Raw genomic sequence first — 23,327 nt, 5'->3', positions numbered from 1 at the left:
AGCAGCGAATATGAATTTGGTTCTGACGGTGCTCCAGGCCCTGCAGGGCTGACGGGGGCAGTGAGCAAGGCCTTTCCAAAAGTACCAGGAGGGATGCTGAGGGCTGTCTGTTGTCGTCGATGTGCACAGGGCGTGGGTGTTGGGGGCTGGCCTCGCTGTGTGACCTGGGCCGAGTGATGCCCCACACTCTGGGCTTCTCTGTGCTCACCTGTCGCTTGGATTCAGATGGGGGATGTGTGTGTGGCGCCCAGCCAGGCACCTGCACATGGTGGTTGCTGGTTAAACGGTGGCCTCGACCGTGTGTCCCCTGTCCTGCCGGTGGCTGAGCCCCTCTGTCCCGGCTGAGAGAGAGGCGTGGTGTGGTTTTGCTCCATGGGCCTGGCGTACCGCCCCCGCCCCCTGCCCTTGCCCCGTTTGGTTTGGTCTGGTTTGGTTGGATTGGAGGTTGTCGCTGAGCTCAGTTTCCATGAACGACTGTTTCCAGTGTCACCCCCTCCGATGGCTGTCCGTGATGGGGAGTGAGGAAGGAAAGGCTCGGGGAAGTTCCCGGACTGGTCCCCGTGTCTTGCCTCGGCCAGCTCCTGTGGCGCAGGGCCCCTTGTGGCCCCTGGCAGCCGTGGTGACCCTCTGGGGAGAGCTGGCCCATCCGTCCCGGGGCTTGGGGCACCTGGTGATTTCTGAGAAGCAGGGCCACTTCGCTTCCTCCGTCAAGGAGGCGGCCAGATAGGGGGGCTGCAGGCGTGGAAAGGGGGGGCTTGACAAGCCTCGGGCCGCTGGACTTCTGACGCAGCAGCTCCCTCAGCATCTCCCGGGGAACAGGGGGACTGGCCCTCTGTTGTCCCACCTTCCCATGTGCAGCCCACCTCGCAGGGCGCCCCAAGGATCCAGGGAGAGCACGGCAGGAAGGAAGGGGCCCTTGTCCAGGGGCTGCTGGTCTCCGGCCCGGAGCACGTGACTGAGACCTGAACGTGTGTTGAGCACGTTTTTCTGTTTTTTTTTTTTTTGGCCGTGCCTTGTGGTTTGTGGGATCTTAGTTCTCCAACCAGGGATCCAACCCGCACCCTCGGCAGTGAAAGCACAGAGTCCTTACCACTGGACCACCTGGAGTCCCTCGAGCAGATTTTGTCACGTGCTCCCTAGGGCCCCATCCCGTGTGAGGGAGCCCCTTTATTCCTTCATCGGCAGCCTCTGGGCCCAGGGACCTGAGAACATCATCTGTGGGGTCCTTGTGCTCACCCAGGACCAGGGGGCGCTGCCGGGTGAGTGGGCTGCAGCAGGAAGGGACGTGTACTCACCCCTGGCTCCTCGGCCAGGAGAAGGGCCAGCCGTGCTCAGGGAGAAAGGTGGGGTGCCAGCCGGCAGGGCCCGGAGCTTCCGGGGGTTGGGGCTGGTTTCGGGGGGGGAGGGGCTCCTACAGCTGCTGCCCATTGGGGTGCAGGGCGAAGGGCCCCACCAGCCAGCTGAGCGGAGGGCTGTGCTGCATGCTCTCCAGCAGCTGCTCCAGCCCCTGCCACGCCTGGCGTACGCCCTGGCGGCTCTGGGCCAGGCGCTCGGCCGGCAGCTCCGCCACGGAGGCGGCAGAGGAGACAACGCTGTGGAGCTCGCAGAGGCTGTGCCGCGCCTGCCTGAGCCGCCACCGGAGCTCGGCGGGGAGGCCCTGGAGGCCGGAGGCCAGGCTGCTGTAGGCCACGTGGAGCTGCTGGACAAGGCTGCAGACCCTGGAAAGAGCCCCGGCGGCTGGCACCTGTGGGCGGAAGGAGGGAGGTGAGCGGGGCTGGAGGGGAGGGGCAGGAGCGCCGGCCCCCTGGTACGCACCTCTCGGGCGCCGGCTTGGCTGCTCAGATCCTGGTCCGGCCACGGCTGCCGGTCTGGAGCCTGCTGGGCCTTCTCAATCTGGAAAGAGCCCAGCAGAGACGTGAGGCCTTCTTGGCAGGGACCTCCCCGATACTCCCCCAGGGGCGGCATTCCCAGGCCTGGCCTGGAGCTTCGTGTCTACCTTTCCTGTGGTGTGGTGGAAAGGTTTAGGGCCAGCTGCACCAGGATGGTTCACGTAAAGAGGCAATAATCCAAATTCCTCATGAGGTTGTCAGGGAGCTCAGCAGAACGGCAGGGGCACCGTGTCGCACCCCAGCTCAAAATCCTCCCACGTCTCCCAGTGAGTGGCCTTTGGACCGATCCAGTTCCTCACCATGGCCTGTGTGGCCTGCTCAGGACACTTGCAACCTCACCTCCTGCTGACATCCCGCTGTGCTCTCTGCTCAGGCCACACTGGCTTCCTTTTGTCCCTCGAGCATGTCAAGCATGTTGTTGCCTCAGGGCCTTTGCACGTGCTGCCCACTCAGCCTGAAACATGCTTCCTCTGGCCCAGTACGGTGGCCCCCCCAGGCCCTCCCTGCCAGATCTCTGTGTCTCCTCAGAGGCCTATCACTGTCGAGTTACCGTGAGTTTCCTTGTTGTTTATCTCCCACCCTTGGCTGGGAGCTCTGTCAGGACCTTTTTCTCCTTGCTTTTTGGGTCCCTAGCACATAGGAACCCCCCACCCCCATTGACTAATCTTCCTTTGTCCTCCTGAGAGCTCAGCAAGTGGACCAAATGTTGACTCCAACTTTCCATCACCCTCCCAGCTCTTAACCCCGGCGACTCCATCGGGGGGCCTACTAGTCATCTCCAGGTTACCCTGTCCAAGACCAAGCCTTAATGTTCACCGCCCACCCACCCACCCAGGGCATTTCTAGGTGTCCCCTGCTAAAAGTCCCCAAGGCCTCATAGGGTCTTTTCTCTCTCTCACGTCTCACACCTAAGCTGGTAGGTCTGCTTTGGAAACACATCCAGAACCCAACTGCCTCTTGCCACCACCGATGCTACTCCCAAGGCCCCCCTCAGCATTTGCCAGGATTTTTTCAGAAACCTCACTCATTTCCTGGCTCTGGCCCTTGACCCTGGTGGCCTGTCCTCCCCACAGTAGCCAGAGGGATCCCCTTAAATAAAATGTCTGTTGCATCAGGCCAACCCTCAGCCCCCAGTCCTGGGCGCTGCGGGGTGTGGAGCAGCCTCCCTGCTCCCACCCACTCAATGCCAGGAGCCCGCCCCCCCCCCCCAGCTGGGTGACCACCACAGACATCCCCAGGCATGGCCCAGTGTCCCCTGGGGGCACGACTGCCCCGTTGAGACCCTCTGGGTTGGAGCAGCGGTCCTCAAGTCGCGGCTCACCACAGACCCCTGGGGCACTGATGGAAAACACAGATGCCTGAGCGCATCCCAGGGATCCCCACTCAGGCAGCATGGCTGGGTTCCTCGCCACCTGCGTAGATGGGGCTGTTCGACACTGACGACCCGTGACCTTGAGAACCTAGAGGTGCTCAGACCTGGGGGTCCATCACCATCTGCATCAGCCACAGACGGGAGGCCACTAAACTTCCTACCGCAGGCAGGTCAGCCCCAGCACCCACAAGGAGCCAGCGTGGCTGTCAGTGGTGCTGCAGGGGGAGAAAGCCTGGGGTGGAGGCGTGAGTGGGGCTGGCGAGAGGGCATGACCCCGCTGGCTCGGTGCTTGTCCCCACGGTGCTGTTCAAGTCACCTTCCGCTGGACCCTTCCTTGCATCACTGAACCCCACCCAGATCGCATCGGTTCCCCCTACCCTGTTAGCGCCTTCACTTTACCCTCCCCTGCCGCTGGCCGCCCTTCTGCTCCTTGGAACACACCTAGCTTGTTCTCAGGCCACTGTCTGTCCTTGCGGTCCCCACTTTCCACACGACTTGGCTCAAACAGACACGCTCCTGCCCTGCCCCTCTCTGCACGACTGTCTTGTTTCCCTCTCTGCAACCCCGTTGGTGGCAAGTATTGGGTCTTGTGTCCATCTTCCTCCCTGGAATACAAGCTCCTTGAGAGCAGACCCGTGACTGAGTGGCCGACGGCCATTGTCTACTAGGTGCTCAGTATGTGTCTGCCGAGTCCCCCGCGTGTGGCTGAGGAAGGCACTGGTGGAAGGGAGGGCTCTTACCAGCCAAAAGGCGTCCTCGAGCTGGGCCAGCACGTCCAGGGCCTGGAACTGGCCTTGCTGCAGGTGGCTTAAGGCGTGCTCGAAAGCCCGCTGGCGGAAGCTGGGGTCCAAGTCGCCCAGACGCACGAAGTAGCTGCTTTGGTCGGCCGTGGCCTCCCTCAGCCGGGGCTGGGAGGCAGCCAGCTGAGCTGAAAGGGAAGACAGGGTCGCTCAACCCGAGAAGCCCCTCGGGCATCAGGGGCATGCGTTGGACAGACGACCGGGCCCCTGGGAGCTGGGACCAGCCTGTCTTGCTCTCACCTTGCTCCTCGGCGCTCATGGGCTGGAAGATCTCCCCCAGCTCCTCCAGTGCGTCCCGGAGTGTTGCAAAGCCCCGGGCTCCTTCCTGGCCGCAAGTGGTGGCCCCAGGCCCTACATCATCCTTCTTGCCCAGGGCGGCCTCTGGGGTGAAAGTCACCTCAGCTGACACGAGGCCCTTGGTATTAGTGGTGGCTTTCCCAGCAGGGTCCAGGCGTGCACACAGAGTGTCCGGGGGCCTGGAGACCCCACAGGACTGAGCCTCATGAGGGTTCAGGACGGTTTGTTCTTCATCTGGGGCTCCGGAAGTGGCGAGTCCACCAGAGGCAGCATCCTGGGAAACAGGTAACCAGTTCTGGATGGTTCCGAGACCAGTCTGCACACCTCCTCGGGCCACGTTCCCTACCCTGGAGAGCCCAGTGGACATGGCGTCTTTGGTGCCGGTGAGGACAGCCTTCGAGGTGTCCAGACCCCACTGGGCAGCAGCATTGGCCACATTCACGGCACCAGCCACGCCACTGGAGATGGTGTTCCTTGTGCCAGCTGAAACATTTGGGGTTGTATTCAGCCCAGTTTGCACAGCCCCTGTAGCCACATTCACTGCCCCAGTGAGTCCTGTGGACACTGCATCTTTGGTGCCTGTCAGGACGGTCTTGGTGGTGTCCATGCCAGTTTGGACGGTGCCCTTGGCCATGTTCACTGCCCCAGTGAGCCCAGTGGACACTGCATCTTTGGTGCCTGTCAGGACAGTCTTGGTGGCGTCCATGCCTGTCTGGACGGCCCCCTTGGCCATGCCCATTGCTTCAGTGAGGCCAGCGGACACTGCATCCTTGGTGCCTGTCAGGACAGTCTTGGTGGTGTCGACGCCGGTCTGGACGGTTCCTTTGGCCATGCCCATTGTGCCAGTGAGGCCAGTGGACATTGCATCTTTGGTGCCTGTCAGGACAGTCTTGGTGGTGTCCACGCCCATCTGGACGGTTCCTTTGGCCACACCCATCGCTCCAGTGAGGCCAGCGGACATTGCATCTCTGGTGCCTGTCAGGACAGTCTTGGTGGTGTCCACGCCCATCTGGACGGTTCCTTTGGCCACACCCATCGCTCCAGTGAGGCCAGCAGACATTGCATCTCTGGTGCCTGTCAGGACAGTCTTGGTGGTGTCCACGCCCATCTGGACGGTTCCTTTGGCCACGCCCATTGCTCCAGTGAGGCCAGCGGACATTGCATCTTTGGTCCCTGTGAGGACGGTCTTGGTGGTGTCCATGCCAGTTTGGACCGTTCCTTTGGCCACACCCATTGCTCCAGTGAGTCCAGCGGACATTGCATCTTTGGTGCCTGTCAGGACGGTCTTGGTGGTGTCCACGCCCATCTGGACGGTTCCTTTGGCCACGCCCATTGCCCCAGTGAGTCCAGCGGACATTGCATCTTTGGTGCCTGTGAGGACGGTCTTGGTGGTGTCCATGCCCGTCTGGACGGTGCCCTTGGCCATGTTCACTGCCCCAGTGAGCCCAGTGGACACTGCATCTTTGGTGCCTGTCAGGACGGTCTTGGTGGTGTCCACGCCCATCTGGACGGTTCCTTTGGCCACACCCATTGCCCCATGGAGTCCAGCGGACATTGCATCTTTGGTGCCTGTGAGGACGGTCTTGGTGGTGTCCACACCCGTCTGGACGGTGCCCTTGGCCATGTTCATTGCCCCAGTGAGCCCAGTGGACACTGCATCTTTGGTGCCTGTCAGGACGGTCTTGGTGGTGTCCACGCCCATCTGGACGGTTCCTTTGGCCACACCCATTGCGCCAGTGAGTCCAGCGGCCATTGCATCTTTGGTCCCTGTGAGGACAGTCTTGGTGGTGTCCATGCCAGTTTGGACGGTGCCCTGGGCCATGTTCATTGCCCCAGTGAGCCCAGTGGACACTGCATCTTTGGTGCCTGTCAGGACGGTCTTGGTGGTGTCCACGCCCATCTGGACAGTTCCTTTGGCCACACCCATTGCCCCATGGAGTCCAGCGGACATTGCATCTTTGGTGCCTGTGAGGACGGTCTTGGTGGTGTCCACACCCGTCTGGACGGTGCCCTTGGCCATGTTCATTGCCCCAGTGAGCCCACTGGACACTGCATCTTTGGTGCCTGTCAGGACGGTCTTGGTGGTGTCCATGCCCATCTGGACGGTTCCTTTGGCCACACCCATTGCGCCAGTGAGTCCAGCGGACATTGCATCTTTGGTCCCTGTGAGGACGGTCTTGGTGGTGTCCATGCCAGTTTGGACGGTGCCCTGGGCCATGTTCATTGCCCCAGTGAGCCCAGTGGACACTGCATCTTTGGTGCCTGTCAGGACGGTCTTGGTGGTGTCCATGCCCGTCTGGACGGCCCCCTTGGCCACGCCCATTGCTCCAGTGAGGCCAGCAGACACTGCATCTTTGGAGCCTATCAGGACGGTCTTGGTGGTGTCCACGCCCATCTGGACAGTTCCTTTGGCCACACCCATTGCCCCATGGAGTCCAGCGGACATTGCATCTTTGGTGCCTGTGAGGACGGTCTTGGTGGTGTCCACACCCGTCTGGACGGTGCCCTTGGCCATGTTCATTGCCCCAGTGAGCCCACTGGACACTGCATCTTTGGTGCCTGTCAGGACGGTCTTGGTGGTGTCCATGCCCGTCTGGACGGCCCCCTTGGCCACGCCCATTGCTCCAGTGAGGCCAGCAGACACTGCATCTTTGGAGCCTATCAGGACGGTCTTGGTGGTGTCCACGCCCATCTGGACGGTTCCTTTGGCCACGCCCATTGCTCCAGTGAGCCCAGTGGACACTGCATCTTTGGTGCCTGTCAGGACAGTCTTGGTGGTGTCCACGCCCATCTGGACGGTTCCTTTGGCCACGCCCATTGCTCCAGTGAGCCCAGTGGACACTGCATCTTTGGTGCCTGTCAGGACGGTCTTGGTGGTGTCCACGCCCATCTGGACGGTTCCTTTGGCCACGCCCATTGCTCCAGTGAGCCCAGTGGACACTGCATCTTTGGTGCCTGTCAGGACGGTCTTGGTGGTGTCCACGCCCATCTGGACGGTTCCTTTGGCCATGCCCATTGCTCCAGTGAGCCCAGTGGACACTGCATCTTTGGTGCCTGTCAGGACGGTCTTGGTGGTGTCCATGCCAGTTTGGACGGTGCCCTTGGCCATGTTCACTGACCCAGTTAGCCCAGTGGACACTGCATCTTTGGTGCCTGTGAGGACAGTCCTGGTGGTGTCCACACCCATCTGGATGGTTCCTTTGGCCACACCCATTGCTCCAGTGAGCCCAGTGGACATTGCATCTTTGGTGCCTGTCAGGACAGTCTTGGTGGTGTCCATGCCCGTTTGGACGGTGCCCTTGGCCATGTTAACTGCCCCAGTGAGCCCAGCGGACACTGCATCTTTGGTGCCTGTGAGGACTGTCTTGGTGGTGTCCACGCCCGTCTGGACGGTGCCCTTGGCCATGTTCACTGCTCCAGTGAGCCCAGTGGACACTGCATCTTTGGTGCCTGTCAGGACGGTCTTGGTGGTGTCCACGCCCGTCTGGACGGCCCCCTTGGCCACACCCATTGCTCCAGTGAGCCCACTGGACACTGCATCTTTGGTGCCTGTCAGGACAGTCTTGGTGGTGTCCATGCCCATCTGGACGGTGCCCTTGGCCATGTTCACTGCCCCTGTGAGTCCAGTGGACACTGCATCCTTGGTGCCTGTGAGTGTGGACTGGGTCATGCCCAGGCCTCCTTGGACCACGCCTTTAGCTGTGTCTACAACGTTGGTCATCCCACACGAGAAGGCATCCTTGGTCCTGGTCATCTTGGACCACACTAGGTCGTTTGTCCTGGAGATGACCTGATGAGGAAGGACATTCGTGATCAAGCAGAGAGTGCTAGACACCTCACTCCCCACCCTTCCCCAGATCTCCACCTCATCCCTAACATGCCCCGGGGAGTGGGACCTTCCTCCCAGAGGCCCAGCCTGCTCACCTCCCACCCCGACATACCTCCCTCCCTGGCTTCCAGGATACAGCCTACTGAGCTCTGTCACAGCACCACGTGGTTCCCCTGACACAATAGATCCCCCACTGCTGACAGCTCTTCCCTAGCACCTCTGGGACCCTCCTTGCTCAATATCCCTTAGCCTTGTGCTCAGTAAGCCAAAGACTTACATGTTTTCTTCATCTTGCCTAATCTCTATGGCAAGTTTGAGACAGGTTTCCCCATCACGGGGAGAAATTTGAGGAGGCCAAATGCTTGTTAGCATGAACGTATTCAAGTAAGAGAAGGGGATCTGGGTATCTATGTTTAGAAAGGTAATAACTAGAAAAGTAATAACTGGAAAAGTACAGGGCCAAGTATTGGGTTTGAGCCATAGGAAACTGTCGATAACTCGGTAGGTCAAAAATGAGGGCAGTTTCCCTCTTGTTCATCCAAACTGCTGAAGGGCTGTGATGGCCTCAGGGTTGCCACCACCCAGGTTCAACCAGCAGTTTCCTATTTCCAATTCAGGGGTTCTTAACCCAGGGTTAGGGGTGACCCAGGGTGATCCTGCCCCCCCTCCCCTCCAGGGGACACTGGGCGATGTCTGGGGACATCTGTGACAATCACAACTTCAGGGAAGAGGGTGCTCCTGGCATTGAGTGAGTGAGTGGGGTCAGGGATGCTGCTCAACAATCCCCAGTGCCCAGGACGGCCCCACACAGAGGATGACCCGGCCCTGAGTGGGCAAGACGACTGAAGTTGAGAAGCCCTGAAATGTTATTCTCACCACCTGCCTCCTGCCCAGCATCGTCTCAAGTGGGCATCTTGCCCACAGAGACCTGGGTTCAGCTCTTTCCCACACTTGCTGTGTTACCTCAGGCAAGCCACATCCCCTCTCTGAGCCTCATTTGAAGAGTGGCAATTAAAACAGCACCTCCTGGACTTCCCTGGTAGTGCAGTGGTTAAGAATCCGCCTGCCAACGCAGGGAACATGGGTTCGAGCCCTGGTGCGGGGAGATTCCACATGCCACGGAGCAACTAAGCCTGTGCGCCACAACTACTGAGCCTACACTCTAGCGCCTGCGAGCCACACCTACTGAAGCCCGTGTGCCTAGAGCCCGTGCTCCACAAGAGAAGCCACCAAAATGAGAAGCCCGCGCACCGCCACAAAGAGTAGCTCCCGCTCGCCACAACTAGAGAAAGCCCATGCACAGCAACGAAGACCCAACGCAGCCATAAGTAAATAAATAAATAAATAAATAATCCCCTCCCAGCCATTTAAAAAAACAAATAAACAAAAACAATAAAAACAGCACCTCCTTCAAAGATTGGCAGAGAAAACTGAGTCAATGTACCTGAAGCACTTTGCAGGGAACAGGTGCTCCATTAATGCAAGTGAAGAGGGGTAGAGGGGGAGGAGTGAAAAAGTGGGGAGGGGGGCCCTCAGCTGCCGGGGTCCATTTTAATTTGTGCCACAGGGTGAGCCCGGTGGTTCTTTGCCCTCCGAGATGCTCAGCTCTGGCCAAGCTGAGGGCAGAGCGGAGTCGAGGAAGATTCCAGTGTGGGGTGTGTGCTGGGCGGAAGGGTTGTATCAGGGCTCTGTCACCCTGCTATGGCCCTCAGCAGTCTTACATCAGCCACTCCGCTTGCCCTGGCCCTGGGGACGTGGTTATATGGGCGGTCCCCGGTCATCCAGGACCGAAGGTGGATGCATCGTTGGCCACTGTTCAGCCTCTGACTGCCCAAGGTTCAAATCCCATGCTACAATGTCTTGCTGTGTGACCTTCGGCAGGTGGCTTGGCTTCTCTGTGCTTCAGCTTTTGTGTGGGGTTCTATTGCTCCCTTCCTCGCAGGACGGTTGGGAGGCTTAACTATTAAGCAGCACATGTAAACACTGAGCCCAGAGCCTGACACAGGGTGAGTGAGTTACCACTGTTTGGGTCGTAATGTGCTAGGCACATAACTGGAGTGGGGGTGGGGGGTGTCTGTAGACCGGATGGAGCCTCATGGCGCCAGGCAGTAAGGCAGTACTGCACCCATTTCACAGATGTAGAAACAGAGGCTCAGAGGGGAAGACTGGCCTGGAATCCCACTGGGGTGTCTGCCTGCTCCTTGGCCTATGACAACCCCCAGACAGCAGGAACTGAAACATCCCAGGAGGAGGTACCCAAGGGGAGGCAGAGGCCATCAGACCAGACCAGGCTCTGCCAGCCCCTCTCACCCTGTCTGAAAGCGGCAGCGTCTTCTCAACGCCCCTGGTCGTCTGCTCCGGGTCGGTGGCCACTGTGGGGACAAAAGCCAATCAGGCAACCCAGGGAGGGACACGCGCTGGCATCAGCCACCCTGAAGCCCATTGCACAATCAGTGGGCACAGCCCAAAAGGTCAGGAATGTCCCAGCTGCCCTGCCAGGGACGGCAGAAGGTGACATCCACGGCCATGGGTCTGGCTCCTTCAATCCCCAGGGCGGTCTCCTGGAGCAGGGGTTCTCTAGAGTTTTCTCTGCCTGGGTCCTGGGTGCTGGACGCCCACCCAGGGTGATGCAGGGAGAGGACTCGGGGCCCCGCCCTGCCCCACTCCACCACAGCTGGCAGCCACCTACCGGGCCTGGGTATGTGGAGCAGAAGTCAGCTGCCTCTGGCTCCGGGCCGAGAGCGGCCGCCCTAGCCTGAGCTCCCCATGCACCAGCCCCCCTTCAGGACTTGGAGCTAGGGCTGCCCCAAGCACCCCAGCTGAGCAGGCTGTGTGGCGCCAGGGAAGCTGCTGCCCCTCTCTGGAACCAGGATCAAAATCTTTGATGAGCTTAGACATGCAGAATGCCCAGCCCCTGGTCCACAGGGCGTCAGAAACGGGGTGATGGAAGGTGGACGGGGGGGTTGAGAATGTGGGGGGCATTGCTGGCTGTGCCCCCTTGGGCCACTTATATTTATGCCTCAGGTCCCCATCTGGCGCTAAATGAGCACGCCAGCTGCGTGGGGTCTGTTGAGGTGACACAGGCACCTATGAAGCACCCCCAAGATGGGCAGAAGTCCCTGCAGGGGTCCATCTCCAGAGCTCCCGCCTCCATGGAGCTGTCCACTCACCCTCAGCCTGGGGCTGGGCAGTCTCGGCGGCTGGAGCACTTGTGGGATGGGTGACCGGCCGGGCCTCTCTCCCTGAGCTGTGGGCGTGGGCCACCGGGTTCTGGGCAGAACTGAAGCCAGGCAGGGACCCAAAGAAGCTGCCCAGGGTCTGCATGGGGTGAGGGGAGCATCAGAGAGCCCTGGGTTCCCAAACCACCTCAGGCCTTGCTCCTGGATGACCTCAGCCACTCTGAGCCGCAGTCTCCTTGCCTGAGCAATGGGCAGGTTCAGCCTGCCTCCCATGGACAGAGAGAAAGTTCATCCTCTGGGTCTCTCTCCTTTTCCTTCCGTGGCCCACATTTCTCATCTGGGGAAACTGAGGCTCAGAGAGGGGCCGAGGCTGGCACAGGGTAACACAGCAAGGAAAGAACTGAGGCTTGAGTGCATCCTCCCACCCCCCACCCTCCAGCTTGGGACCGGAGGGAAGATTGGCACTGTGGCCTTCAGAGCCCTCCCTCCCCCACACACCCCCAGGAAGCCCCTCCAGACCCCAGGACTGTGGAGGTCACCTTTCCAAGGTTCTGGGGTCTCTCCAGGCCCCAGTTGTGATCTTTCCCTCCCACGCCTGCCCTCACCTTGCCCTTGGGTTTGGGGGGATCCCGGCCTCCTTCATCTTGAGCAGACATGGTAATCCTCTAAGCAGCTGGAAGGGCAGAGAGGGGGCATGAATGGCGGGTCCCGGGCCTCCTGCCCCACACCCATAACCCTGAGCAGTCCCCCGATACCTGCCCGGAGGCCAGCCTCACCCTGGCATTGCTTACCTGGATCGTGTGAGGGTCCCCTGGAGTGACAGGCAGCACAGTTCTGCTCTCAGCTCCCAGGCCTTATAGGGTCTGGGGTGGTGCAGGCCTGGCCGGCAGAGGCAGGCGGCCAGTGGGCCAAGGGAGGGCCCTGGATAGTCACGTGCCTGCCCGCTCCAGCGTGGGCCCCGGGCCCAGCACCTTTCCCCTGCTCTCAGCACTGGGCAGCCTCTGCCCGTGGCACCCACCCCCACCAGGCTGAGTGATTCACGGGCCGTCCTGTACCCTCAAGGCACAGCCTGCACACTCTCGGCCTCTCATTTCCATCTGTGTGATGGGCATGGTTCAAGCCGCTCTGCTGGGCCACCTTGGCCAGTTACCATCCTTGTGCTTCAGTTGCCCCCTCCAGACTCCTCACCGTGGCCCACAAGGTCTTACCTTCCTCCCTGCCCTCATCTCCCTCCCTCTCTGCCCCCCTCACTCACCATGCTTCAGCCACACAGGCCTCCTCTCTGTTCCTCCAAATCTCCAGGCATGGCCCTGCCCCAGGACCTTTGCACCTGTTATTCCCTCTGCCTGGAGCATCTTCCCCAGACACCCACACAGCTTCTTCCCTCACCTCCACCAGGCCTGTCTTTTGTTCACTGCTGTGTCCCCTGCAATAGAACAATACTTGGCACACAGTTGGCAACTTAATAAATGTTCAGCTAAACGGACCAACTCATAGGGTAGTTGTGAGCGTGAAATGAGGTCACGCATGTAACCTGTCAACCCCAGTGCCTGGTACCTAGCAGGTGCTCAACAAACATCAGCTTAGCATTGTCCAGGCAGAAAGAGAGGAGCAGGGTCTGTCCTGAGCAGTGAGGGGACGTGTCACTCTCCAGAAGGGACTTCCCTTGAGAAAGGGCCTAAATACAGACCAAGACAGGACACCAACAGAACTGGAGGTGCCCTACAAGTGAGATCCAGGCCTGGTGGGCTTGGGCCAGCCGAGGGTGGATTCCTGGAAGAGGCAACCTGTACCTGAGGCCACAGAGCTGGGAAGTGGCAGAGACAGGATTTGAACCCAGATCCAGAGCCTATGTGCCAGCAGGCTGTCTGTGGGTGGGTGTGCAGGCAGAGAAATGACTGCTACGCCCTCCTTGAATGCCCCCTGCCCGCCCCTGGGACAGGGATCCCAGCTGTGTCCAGTTGATGGCTCTGGATGCTAAGCTGGGAGGAGGGAAGGTCCAGCCACTGGGCCTGATGACCCCCAGGTCGTTTCCTTGGAGCCATCACTGTGTTTGCCAAACAGTTGGGGAACAAAACAGGGGTGTCTCCCAAACTCCTCAGCCAATGCTTCCCAAAGGTGGTGGCAAAGGGGGGTGGGAAACCCAGGGTGTGCCTCTCCCCTCCCCTCCCCTCTCCGCAGGGCTGCCACAGCATAGCAAAGGGGGAGAAACCCAGCAAAAATAACAAAAATGATCATAAACACCGAGTCAGGTCCCTTCCTTCCTCTGCCCACAGCCCTCCAGGGCTCCCACCTCCCTCAGGGTAAAAGCCGAAGTCCTTCCTGTGGCCCACAAGACCCACCCTGTCCCCTCCCTGCCCTCCCCTCCTCCCTCTCTTCCCCTCGCTCACTCTGCTCCAGACACACGGGCCTCCTGGCTGTTCCTCCAACACGCCAGGCCTGGTCCTGTCCCAAGACCTTTGCACCAGCTGCCCTTTGTGAGGAATGCTCGTCCATCTTTGCACATATGTCACCTTTTCCGAAAGGTCTTCCTGGACCCCTCCTCTCCTATTTTAAAAAATATCGTCCTCCTAGAGGGCAGAATTTTTCTGCATTTTCCTCACTGCCGTGCCCGCAGGGTGCAAGACTATCTGGCACACAGCAGGCGCTATTTAATAACTATTTGTTAAATGAACCAACGAATGAGTGAATGAACGATAGCTTCCACCGGTGAACGGCCTACTAGGATTGAGGGCTGCTACCTTACTCCTACTTTCATACCTGTTTCACAGAGGAGAAAACGGAGGTCTGGAGAGGAGCAGTGGCTTACCCATCCATTTGTAGGCAAGGCAGGGACTCAACCTCAGGGCCTTAACTACTGCTCCCTCCCCCCAAATTCCAGGACTTACCTCATGCTCTTTCCCTCCCCTCAGGGCTGGTCAAACTGATTCTCCAGTGCCATACCTTTGCCTGAGCCGATCCCTCTGTCACCTGCCCCTTCTGTGTCATTCAGCTCATCCTCACCAAGCCTGGCCCTCCAGGAGCCCCCAGCCTTGTGAGGGAAGAGAAGGCAAGGCTGCCTGTGGTTTATGTCCAGGTAGAAAGCAACTTGGAGCCCCAAGAAGGTGGGCTGCAGAGGGTTGGAGCTATCCCACCAGGGGAGAGTCAGGGAAGGCTTCCTGGAGGAGGTGTCATTGGGGCTGGACTTAAGGATGGATGAGATGTAGCTGAGAGATGGGGGGAGTGGGGGAGGCATTCCAGGCACAGCCTGAACAAAGGCCCTGAGGTGGGGGAATGTGCACAATTCAGTGGGACTGCAGCAGTGTCTGTCAGCCCAAGGATGAAACCAGAAGTCCTCAAGTGCCAGGGTGAGGAGCGTGGACGTTTGGTCTGAGGGCAAAGGGAGCCACAGACATTCCCGAGGAGGGGCAGGGAAGTGAATCTAACTGGTGGGAAGTGGTTGGGACTCCCAGAGCCACCCCTGGACCAGGTCCCAAGGAAGCCAGGGAACACCCTGACCTCACCGCATCAGACTGTGCTTTCCCAACACCCTGCCCGGCCACAGGGGAGTTTAAGGGACAGCGAAGAACACGGTCAGAGGACAGGGGGCCCCCACGAGACTGGCCTGTGCCCCTTACCCTGCGTTTGTGTCCCCCATCCTGACCAGTGCAGCCAGAGAAGCCACAGCAAGTTCAGCTCCTACAGGTCCAGTGAGGAGGGCATAGGAGGGGCTGCTCCCCCTCAGCCCCCTCCTCTTGATCCTTTGCAGTTTCCAAGAAATTCATTAAAGTGGGAACAGCTTCCATTCCAGGAACCTACATCTAAATGCTTAACCCGGGTGGGTGGGGCACTAACTGTGGAACTCCGGACAAGATGTCAAGTTGGTCAGGGACGCATCACTCCTTTCAAATTTCGAACCCTAGCTTGTGCCATACGGCTGCACACCTCTGAGGCCCCCAGCACCCCGCCACCGAGACCCACCTCGGCTGGAACAGAGGCCAGTGGCCTTTGCGCAACACGAAGCACCTTTATTCTGGAGAGCAAAACCCCAAACAGCAAAGCAAGTAGGTGTGGCAGGTCCAGCTGTTGAAGCATCTTTGGGGACCCCTCAGTCCAGGATAGACAAGCTGGGGGAGGAAGGGGACACTCACTTTTCAAAACCCCAAACAGAAGCGTGTGCTTCTATCTGGGCAAAACATGCGACTCTCTGGGGAGTTTTGATCAGCTTCTTGGGGTGGGGCAATGCGGGACCACAGCCAATGAATGCAGCTTGGGGCTAGTCAGACCTGAGTTAGGTTCAAGTCCTCATATGTCCAAGGGAAAGACTGGGGAGGGTCTAGTATCAGTGAAGCTGGTCTAGGATTCAGAGTTAGGTCCCCAGCCCCCAACTCTGCCTGGGCCAAGGCCAAGGCATTGTCTAGTAATGCTGATGCATGGCCGCTAGGGGGCAGCAGGGATCTCGGGGTGCAGGACGGCCTCCAGCTGCCTTCGCTGCCCAACGGCCCCATCGGGTCAGAAGTCCAGTTCTGGCATCAGGGTGTGCTTGCGGCGGCTGGAGGGCTCAGGCTCCTCCTCGGGAATGTCCCCGGGGAGGCCCATCCCGTCCCCGTACTGGGCTTGCCAGGCTCTCTGCTGGGCCGGCCAGTTCAGGTGTGCCCAGCGGGGGTCGGGCCCCCCCACGACCTCATCCACCAGGGCCTCCAGGTCGGGCGGGGGCCCGGGCCGCTCCACGAGGATGGGCGCGAAGGGCCCGACCAGCCAGGGCAGGGGCACGGCCTGCGCCACCAGCTCCAGCAGCTCCTCCACGCACGTGTAGGCCCGGGCCACGCTGCCCCGGCCCTCGGCCAGCACGGCCGCCGGCACGTCCTCGAAGCAGCTGGCGTCGGCGAAGGCGGCCTGCAGGGCGTCCACGCTGCGCCGCACCTCGGCCACCTTCTCCTGGGCGCTGGGGGGCAGGCCCCGCACGCTGGTCTCCAGCGCGTCCACGGTGCTCTGCAGCTCCCGCATCAGGCTGCGGGACAGCACCAGGGTCTCCAGCTCTGCCTGCGGGGGACAGGGTGGCGGGGGGAGAAGGGGGAGTAGGGGGAGTAGGGAGAGAAGGGAGAGAAGGGAGAGAAGGGAGAGAAGGGAGAGAAGGGAGAGAAGGGAGGGGAGGGGCCTGGGTGTCCCGGATGGACCCCCAACAGGACCGCCGCCCTGCCTCAGTTTCCCCACGGACTCTCCAACCAGCTGACCTCAGTACTTGGTTGGAGCTGGCTGGAGCCCCGCCCCTGGCAACCCCTGGCAGATCCAGAACCCCTCCCACGCCCCCCAACCCCCCTCCTCCACGCCATCTTACCTGACTGCGGCGGCCGTTCTCTGGGGAGTGCTGGCTCCAGCCCTCCCACAGCTCATGCACCTTCCCAGGGTGGGCTGGGGTGATGGGCGTCACCCCGCACTGCATGTGGTCAATCTGTGGGGACAGGGACCATAGTAGTCAGAACTGGAGGATTTGGAGTGTTGGGGGAACCAGGACCCTAGCGTGGATCTGACCTCAATAGGCACTTACAGAACACCCACTGTATGTAAACCTTCCGTGCCTACTGATCCAGCCTGGCTGATCTGCCCATTTTCTCCCCTGCCCGTGGCCAGACCTGAGACCTGTGGTTCCCCTGAAACTCAGACTCACTGCCGGGTTTTGCCCATGCTTGTGCCTCTGCTAGGAACACTCTCCTCTCCATCCCATCCCGCTGCCTGGTTCACTTCAGTTCAAGTCTCACTGTAGACGTCACCCACTCCAAGAAGCCTCCCTTCCCCGGCTCCTGGCTGGGTGGATCCCTCCTCCGGGTCCCAAAGAACTCAGCATGCTCTCCCATCATGACCTTAGTCCCCCTACTGGACTGTGCGTGTCCTGAGGGGGCCACTGGGCCTTCAGTGCCTAGGAGAGGGCAGGTATTAGAAGATTAATAGAAATAAACTGTGATCCACACAGTAGAACACAGTCTGACCTCCGTATCCGCGGGCTCTGCATCTGCGGATTCAACCAAGATTCACAGTTGGTTGAATCTGTGGATGCAGAACTGTGCCATTTTACAGAAGTGACTTGAGCATCCTCGGATTTTGGTATCCGTGCGGGGTCCTGGAACCAATCCCTCGCAGATACTGAGGGATGACTGTTATTCAGCCTTAAAAAGGAAGGAAATTCTGAAACACGCTACAACATGGATGAACCTCGAGGACACGCTGCTCAGTGAAAGTAGCTCACTCCGGTGCTCACAGGCGCCCTCTGGTGGCTGCTTCAGGAAGGACAGACTGTGGGGACCAGGATGAGAAACCAGGACCATGGTTGAGTAATCATGACTGGACCCAGGTGGAGCAAGAGGAAGGAGTAGATGTAGGCGGGTTCTGGGTAGACTTTGAAGGTAGAGCCAACAGTACTGGCTGATATGTCGGATGTGGGACAGGAGGAGAAGAGGGAAGTTGAGGGTGACTCCCAGGTTTTGGCCTGAGGCCCTGGAAGGACAGGGCTGTCATCAGTTGAGATGCAGCAGGAGGTTAGGGGCGTCTGAACTCATCAAACTCAGAAAACAGGAGCTGTTATGTCCCTCTGGAGCAGGGAGCGATGCACAGCGGGGAAAGAAGCTGGGTTATCAGCTAGAACCTAAAGGCTGGGAAGATTGTGATTGGTGATGGGAGAGCCCGGGAAGAGGTACCTTCACTCTCTTCCTATCCATCTTAACCGCCTATAACTTCCCCTCCTCCACAAAACCTCTTCCTGCCTCCCCAGGCTGAGCCTTGACCCCCACTGAATGCCTCCAGCCCCGGGTCCCTCCTCTGCCCCAGCCCTGCACATACACGGTTCCGCCTCCCCCTTTCAGACTAGCAGGGGACCAGGTAGTCCGCGGGCACTCAATCCACGCATGCTGGCCGACACCACGGGGTGGGAAAGGGGGGCAGGCAGAGGGCTCTCACCAGCTCCAGAGTCTCCTGCAACTGGGCCAGCGTGTCCTGGGCGTGGTGTTTCCTCCGCCTCAGTTTCCCCAGAGAGTGCTCGTATGCCAGGTGGCGGAGCCGCGCCGACAGGGAACCCAGGCGTACAAAGTAGCCCTGATGTCTCCGCTGCTCTTCCACGGAGCCCACTTCCGGGCCCTCAACCTCAGCTGCCAGCGCCGCTGGAGGACGGGATAGGGAGGGGAGTCAGCGTGGCCACGCCCTACGCTTCTGGGTGGACACGCCCATGGGCTCCCACAGCTTGTATATTTCCCCTCTACAATATCAATTCATGCGACCGTCCCCAAGCCCTACGATGTAGGCACTATTATTAGCTCTATTTACAGATGAGGAAACCCAAGGTAAAGAGAGGTGAAGTCCCACAGGGTGCAAGAGGCCGACCTGGGATTCGAACCCAGGCACTCGTAACCACTTTACTGACTGCCTCGGTGCGAATCCCGGGTCTCTTTACCTTGATTTTCCTCACCTGTGAATGGAGCTTATAATAATGAAAGAGTCACTTACAAGTGTTTGGCCCACAGAAGGTGCTTCAAAAATGGCTCACAGCCTTTCTGTGAAGGAGGGGGCACGCCCCATGTTCCTCCAGTGCCATAAAGCAGGGTTTGGAAGTCAGATTGTCTCTCCAGGGTCAACGGACTAGATGCAGAACACTGGAGAATGGTGGGGCTCAAGGGAACCACATAAAGGGGAGGACGCCATTCAACCCAAATATCTGATTTTCCAAGGCAAGTTAGAAATCAGGATTTGTAGGGCAAAACCTGATTTTTAAATGCATGTGATGAATTAAACCATTTTAAAGGCATTGCACAGGCCAAATACTGCAGTATGGAGGGCCACCAGCTGGAGGCCATGGCCCTCAAGTCTATAAGCCCCATATACTCTCGGGGCTCTGGGCAGTCAGATTTCTAGTAGGATGTGGGTTGGGGGAGGTCAGGCCTGGGCTGGAGCTCCATGTTCCCTACTGATCTGCTATGTGGCCTTGGGTGAGGCCAGGACCTCTCTGATCCGTAACCTCCAGGGATGGGTAGGAGGATTCAGAGGCGAGCGGGGAGGGCTCTGGCCTTACCAAGCTCCTCCTCAGTCATGGGCAGAAAGTGGTCCACCAGCTCCTCTGACTTGCCCAGCACTACGTCCACGGCGTGGCTCATGGATCGTTTCAGCTCCACACTCCAGCGGCGGCCTTGCCGAGCCAGGCCTACCATGCCTGTCACGCCACTAGCCACCACGTCCTTGGCCGAGGTCACCACCTGGCGGAAGGGGCCCAGCTCCAGTTGCTGTAAGTCTCCGGCTCCCTTCCCCTGCCCCCAGCTCCCTGAGGCTGCGAGGCAAGGACCCCTGGCCCCTGTTTGGCTCTGGGCCACAATTTCCCCTCTTATAAAATGGAGGAAAATCAAATCTTCCTCAGGGGGCTGAAGGGATCCCCAGCACCAGCTGGCACATATTATGTGCTCAGTAAACACGAGTGTCAATTATTTTCATCTGGTGGCTGTTTTGTTCCAGTTGACCAAAGCCTGACTGGGTCCTGGAGTCCAGCTGGCCCAGGTGTTCAGGCTGCGTTTCTCGCTGCCACCTCCACCCCCTACAGCTTCCCCACCATCTGGTGGTGCTGGGTACCGTCTCTGAAGGTTGCTGGAGAAAGGGCAGCTTCTCCCCGAGCTTGTCCAGGCCCCTGCAGGCGAGATCGTTCACTGTGGCCACTGGAGACAGAGAGGCAGCGAGCGAGAATTGGGGAGATGTCAAGGGAGAGAGGGACACAGGGACATAGAGGGAGGGGATGCTGGAGGGAGAGGCAGAGAAAAAAGGAGACATACACACACACACACACGGAGGGAAAGACAGAGGGGGCACCTGGCTGGCCCCCTGCAAGGGGCCGGGACCCTGAGTGTGTGGGTGAACCACCAGGCTGGACCCTGTCTCTCTGCCCTTCCCACCTCCGCCCTGCCACCACTGCTGCCAGCACCAAGGTGACTCCTCACCCATGTCCAGCTCAGACGCCCCAGCGAGCAGGCTCAAGGTCACACAAGCAGGCTGAGAAGGAGGCAGGCGAGGCCCTGGGCTGGGACCCTCAGGTGATCCCCTTCCTCGGTCAGATGCGAGGCCGAGGGTCTCTCTGTCCCCCAACCCCACTGCTAGGTTGGACCCCCTGAGCTGGTCACAGGCTCAGGACGGGTGGAGGAAGGGGCAGACAGGGGAGGGAGATTGGGCAAGCAAAGGGACCCAAGGCACATCAGGCTAGCCAAAGGGAGGAGGACAGTGAGACAGACAAGATGGGGACAAAAGGAGGGGGGGCGCCCAAGGAAACAGCTAAGGGCAAACGGGCAGGTGATCAAACTACAGAAGGACAATAAACAGAGACAGAGGGCACGAGGGATGCAGGGAGAATGGGGGACGGGACAGGCGGAGAATGGAGGGTGAGATGGCACAGGCGGAAGGACCAAGAGAGGGGATGACACAGGTGGATGGGGGACAGGCAGGTGGACAGAGTAAAGGCACACAGCATAGGCGAGACTGCAGAGGGACACCCGTCTCAGGGGGTCCACTGCAGCAGCTGTCATGCAGATGGAGCATGAGAGGGTGGGGCAGTGGGGCAAACCACAGGACCCAGGACTCTGGCCAGGGGGACTCACGCTGGGGCTGCAGGTGGCTGAGCAGCGGCTGGGCGTGGTCCAGGGCACGCGTGGTCAGGCCACACATGCAGTGCTCAGCCAGGCGGCAGGCGGAGCCCAGCAGCGGGTGCCTGTCCTTGGCGGCGCTGTAAGCATCGGAGACTGCGGTGCACGTGGCCCTGACCAGGGGCAGGGCCGCCACACGCTGCACCACGTTCTGCAGGAAGGGGTGGCGTCAGAGGGGTCCCAGGTGGAGGGGGGAGCTCAGCCACATGCTAGAGAGCCCACTCACCCTCTCTGGGCTGGGACGAGGGGCAGGTGAGAGGGGTGGGGGGGACGTATATTGAGCGCAGCTGCGCGCAGGCAATGGACACCCACCACACCGAGGTGCGCCTAGAGCTCCTGTTCTCAAGAGCATACACAGAGCGGGACCGGTTCTGAAAGACTCAGCCTCCTTGAGGGAAGAGCCATTAGTGTCTGGTCATTAAGGGCACAGCCTCTGGAGCAAGACCACCTGCGTTCAGTTCTGGTTCTCCACTTCCAAGCTGTGTGAGCTTGGGCAAGTGTGTGAACTGCTCTGTGCCTCAGTCTCCCTATCTGTAAACTGGGTTTCTAGGGCTGTGATGGGGATTCAAGGAGTACAATATGTGAAGCGCTCGGAACAGTGAATGATGCAGAGTATAGGCCGTGATTGCTATTATTATTGTTGTTGTTAAGAGTGCCATGATGGTGGACACAGAAACAGAGAGATACAGGTAGAGACCCAGAGATGGGAGTGGGAGAGAGTTGGGCAGAGGCCAGGTAAGCTGGCTGAGAGTGTCTGGAGAGACACACCCCAGAGACACACCCTTCCCTGAGCCTCACTTTGCCCCTCTGGGAAATGGGTGGAATGTGCCTCCCCCAACCACGCTCCAAAATGCCCTCAGAGTAAGGTGCTCGAAGCAAGGGCAGGGGGACCCAGTCTGAAACTGTCCCAGGAGGAACTGCCCACCCCCTCCTCCCGTGCTGAGCTCCATGGGAGGTGCAGCCCCTTACCTGCTGGTCCTGTTCCCACAAGCTGGGTCTGGGGGCCTGAGCCGCCTCGTCTTCTGACATACTGACTGCAAACAGGGTCACCCTGGGGGCAGGACAGAGTGATGGGCCCTTGCACGCCAGCCCTCCCAGCTCCCACCCAGGCCCTGGGTTCTGTCTGGCTGGGCTTGGTGACCTGGTCAAGTCTCCTTCCCTCTTGGGGCCTCAGTTTCCTCATATGCAAAATGAGGTAATGATAATGCCTACCTCAGAGCGCCCTTTTCAGGGACAATGCATGCACAGGGGTCTGCACACAGCAGGTGCATAGTAGAGAACCTCGGACAAAGTGGAGGCCCTGCAGTGTGATTCAAAGCATGGGCTCTGGGCAGAAGAGACACCTGAGTTCGAGTCTGACCATTACCTGCTGTGTGACTTTGGGCAAATGCCTTCACCTGTGTGGGCTGTTGCCTCCGTTGCAGTTAGGGAAGATCCCTGTTGCCCTGGCCCGGGATGGAACCGTGCAAGCAGCCCCCTGCGGGGGTGCAGGTGGTTGCCGCAGAATCCCAGTAAACCCACAGTCCAGTTTGATATACAGGGAAACTGAGACAGACAGTAGGTCCATGGTGGGCCCAAGGTCACTCAGCTAAGTAGACTCAGAGCGGGACTTCGACCTCAGACTCCCCGTCTGCAGTTCTTCCCCCGTCCGCACCCAGCGCCCTCAGAACCCCAGTCCTCTCCCAACTGGGTCCTGAGCTTTTGCCAACTGGGCCAAGGGTCTCAGCCACCTGCTCCGGCCTGTCACACCACTCCTCTCCCCAAGCCGCTGGGCTCTCGCCCTCCCGCCCTCCCACCCACCCACCCACCGCGCCCCCGGGCCTACTGGGCACTCCTGAACGCCGCCTGCGACGCACTCACCCGGGCGCGTTCAGCTTCAGCCCCGAGGTGCTGCAGCAGACCCCAGACCTAGACTCCAATCTCCGACCCGCGCCTTCCCCGCCCCCCTTATAGTGACTTGGGGGGCGGGACCTTCGGGGACCGACCAATAGGGAGAGGCCTGAGGGGGCGTGCCCTGGGCGGGGCTCCGGGGCCCCTCGCCCTACCCAGGGGCTCCCAGAGCGCCCCGCGGTTGCTATAGCAACTTGGGGACGCTCTATGCCAAGGATTGAGTTACTTTCCTTGGCTAAGTTTGACCACCTGTCACCCTCACTGCTGTTGCCGCAGAGACGGTGGAGAGCGATCACAGCCCCCCACCGCTTCGCCCAGTGACCTTGGGCAAGTCCTCACGGTCTTTCTTTTCTTTTTTTTTTTTTTACGGTCTTTCTTTTTACTTTTTAAAACCTGCCGCTTAACTAAGCCGGAAGACAGGCCGGCCCAT

At 59.7% G+C, this 23,327-nt stretch overlaps 2 protein-coding genes across 2 annotated transcripts; both read right to left on the bottom strand.

The window, feature by feature from the left end:
* Window positions 1-1,411: 1,411 nt before the first annotated feature.
* Window positions 1,412-12,022, bottom strand: PLIN4 (perilipin 4). The gene is made up of 9 exons (XM_065873852.1): window positions 11,972-12,022; window positions 11,358-11,505; window positions 10,498-10,559; window positions 6,324-8,148; window positions 4,983-6,026; window positions 4,302-4,685; window positions 4,002-4,189; window positions 1,859-1,893; window positions 1,412-1,817 (listed from the first exon to the last, which is right to left on the bottom strand). The coding sequence occupies exons 1-9, from the start codon at window positions 12,020-12,022 to the stop codon at window positions 1,412-1,414; spliced, it is 4,143 nt and encodes a 1,380-aa protein (XP_065729924.1).
* Window positions 12,023-15,727: 3,705 nt separating this feature from the next.
* Window positions 15,728-22,890, bottom strand: PLIN5 (perilipin 5). Its single transcript, XM_065874502.1, has 8 exons — window positions 22,868-22,890; window positions 21,977-22,058; window positions 20,963-21,158; window positions 19,950-20,032; window positions 19,402-19,582; window positions 18,297-18,496; window positions 16,684-16,797; window positions 15,728-16,388 (listed from the first exon to the last, which is right to left on the bottom strand). The coding sequence occupies exons 2-8, from the start codon at window positions 22,034-22,036 to the stop codon at window positions 15,858-15,860; spliced, it is 1,365 nt and encodes a 454-aa protein (XP_065730574.1). The 5' UTR covers window positions 22,037-22,058; window positions 22,868-22,890; the 3' UTR covers window positions 15,728-15,857.
* Window positions 22,891-23,327: the final 437 nt, after the last annotated feature.

The sequence above is a fragment of the Phocoena phocoena genome, chromosome 3 (assembly GCF_963924675.1).
Source record: "Phocoena phocoena chromosome 3, mPhoPho1.1, whole genome shotgun sequence".
Classification (NCBI taxonomy): domain Eukaryota; kingdom Metazoa; phylum Chordata; class Mammalia; order Artiodactyla; family Phocoenidae; genus Phocoena; species Phocoena phocoena.
The sequence above is the reverse complement of the archived record's forward strand: the minus strand, read 5'-3'. Positions and strand labels throughout refer to the sequence as shown.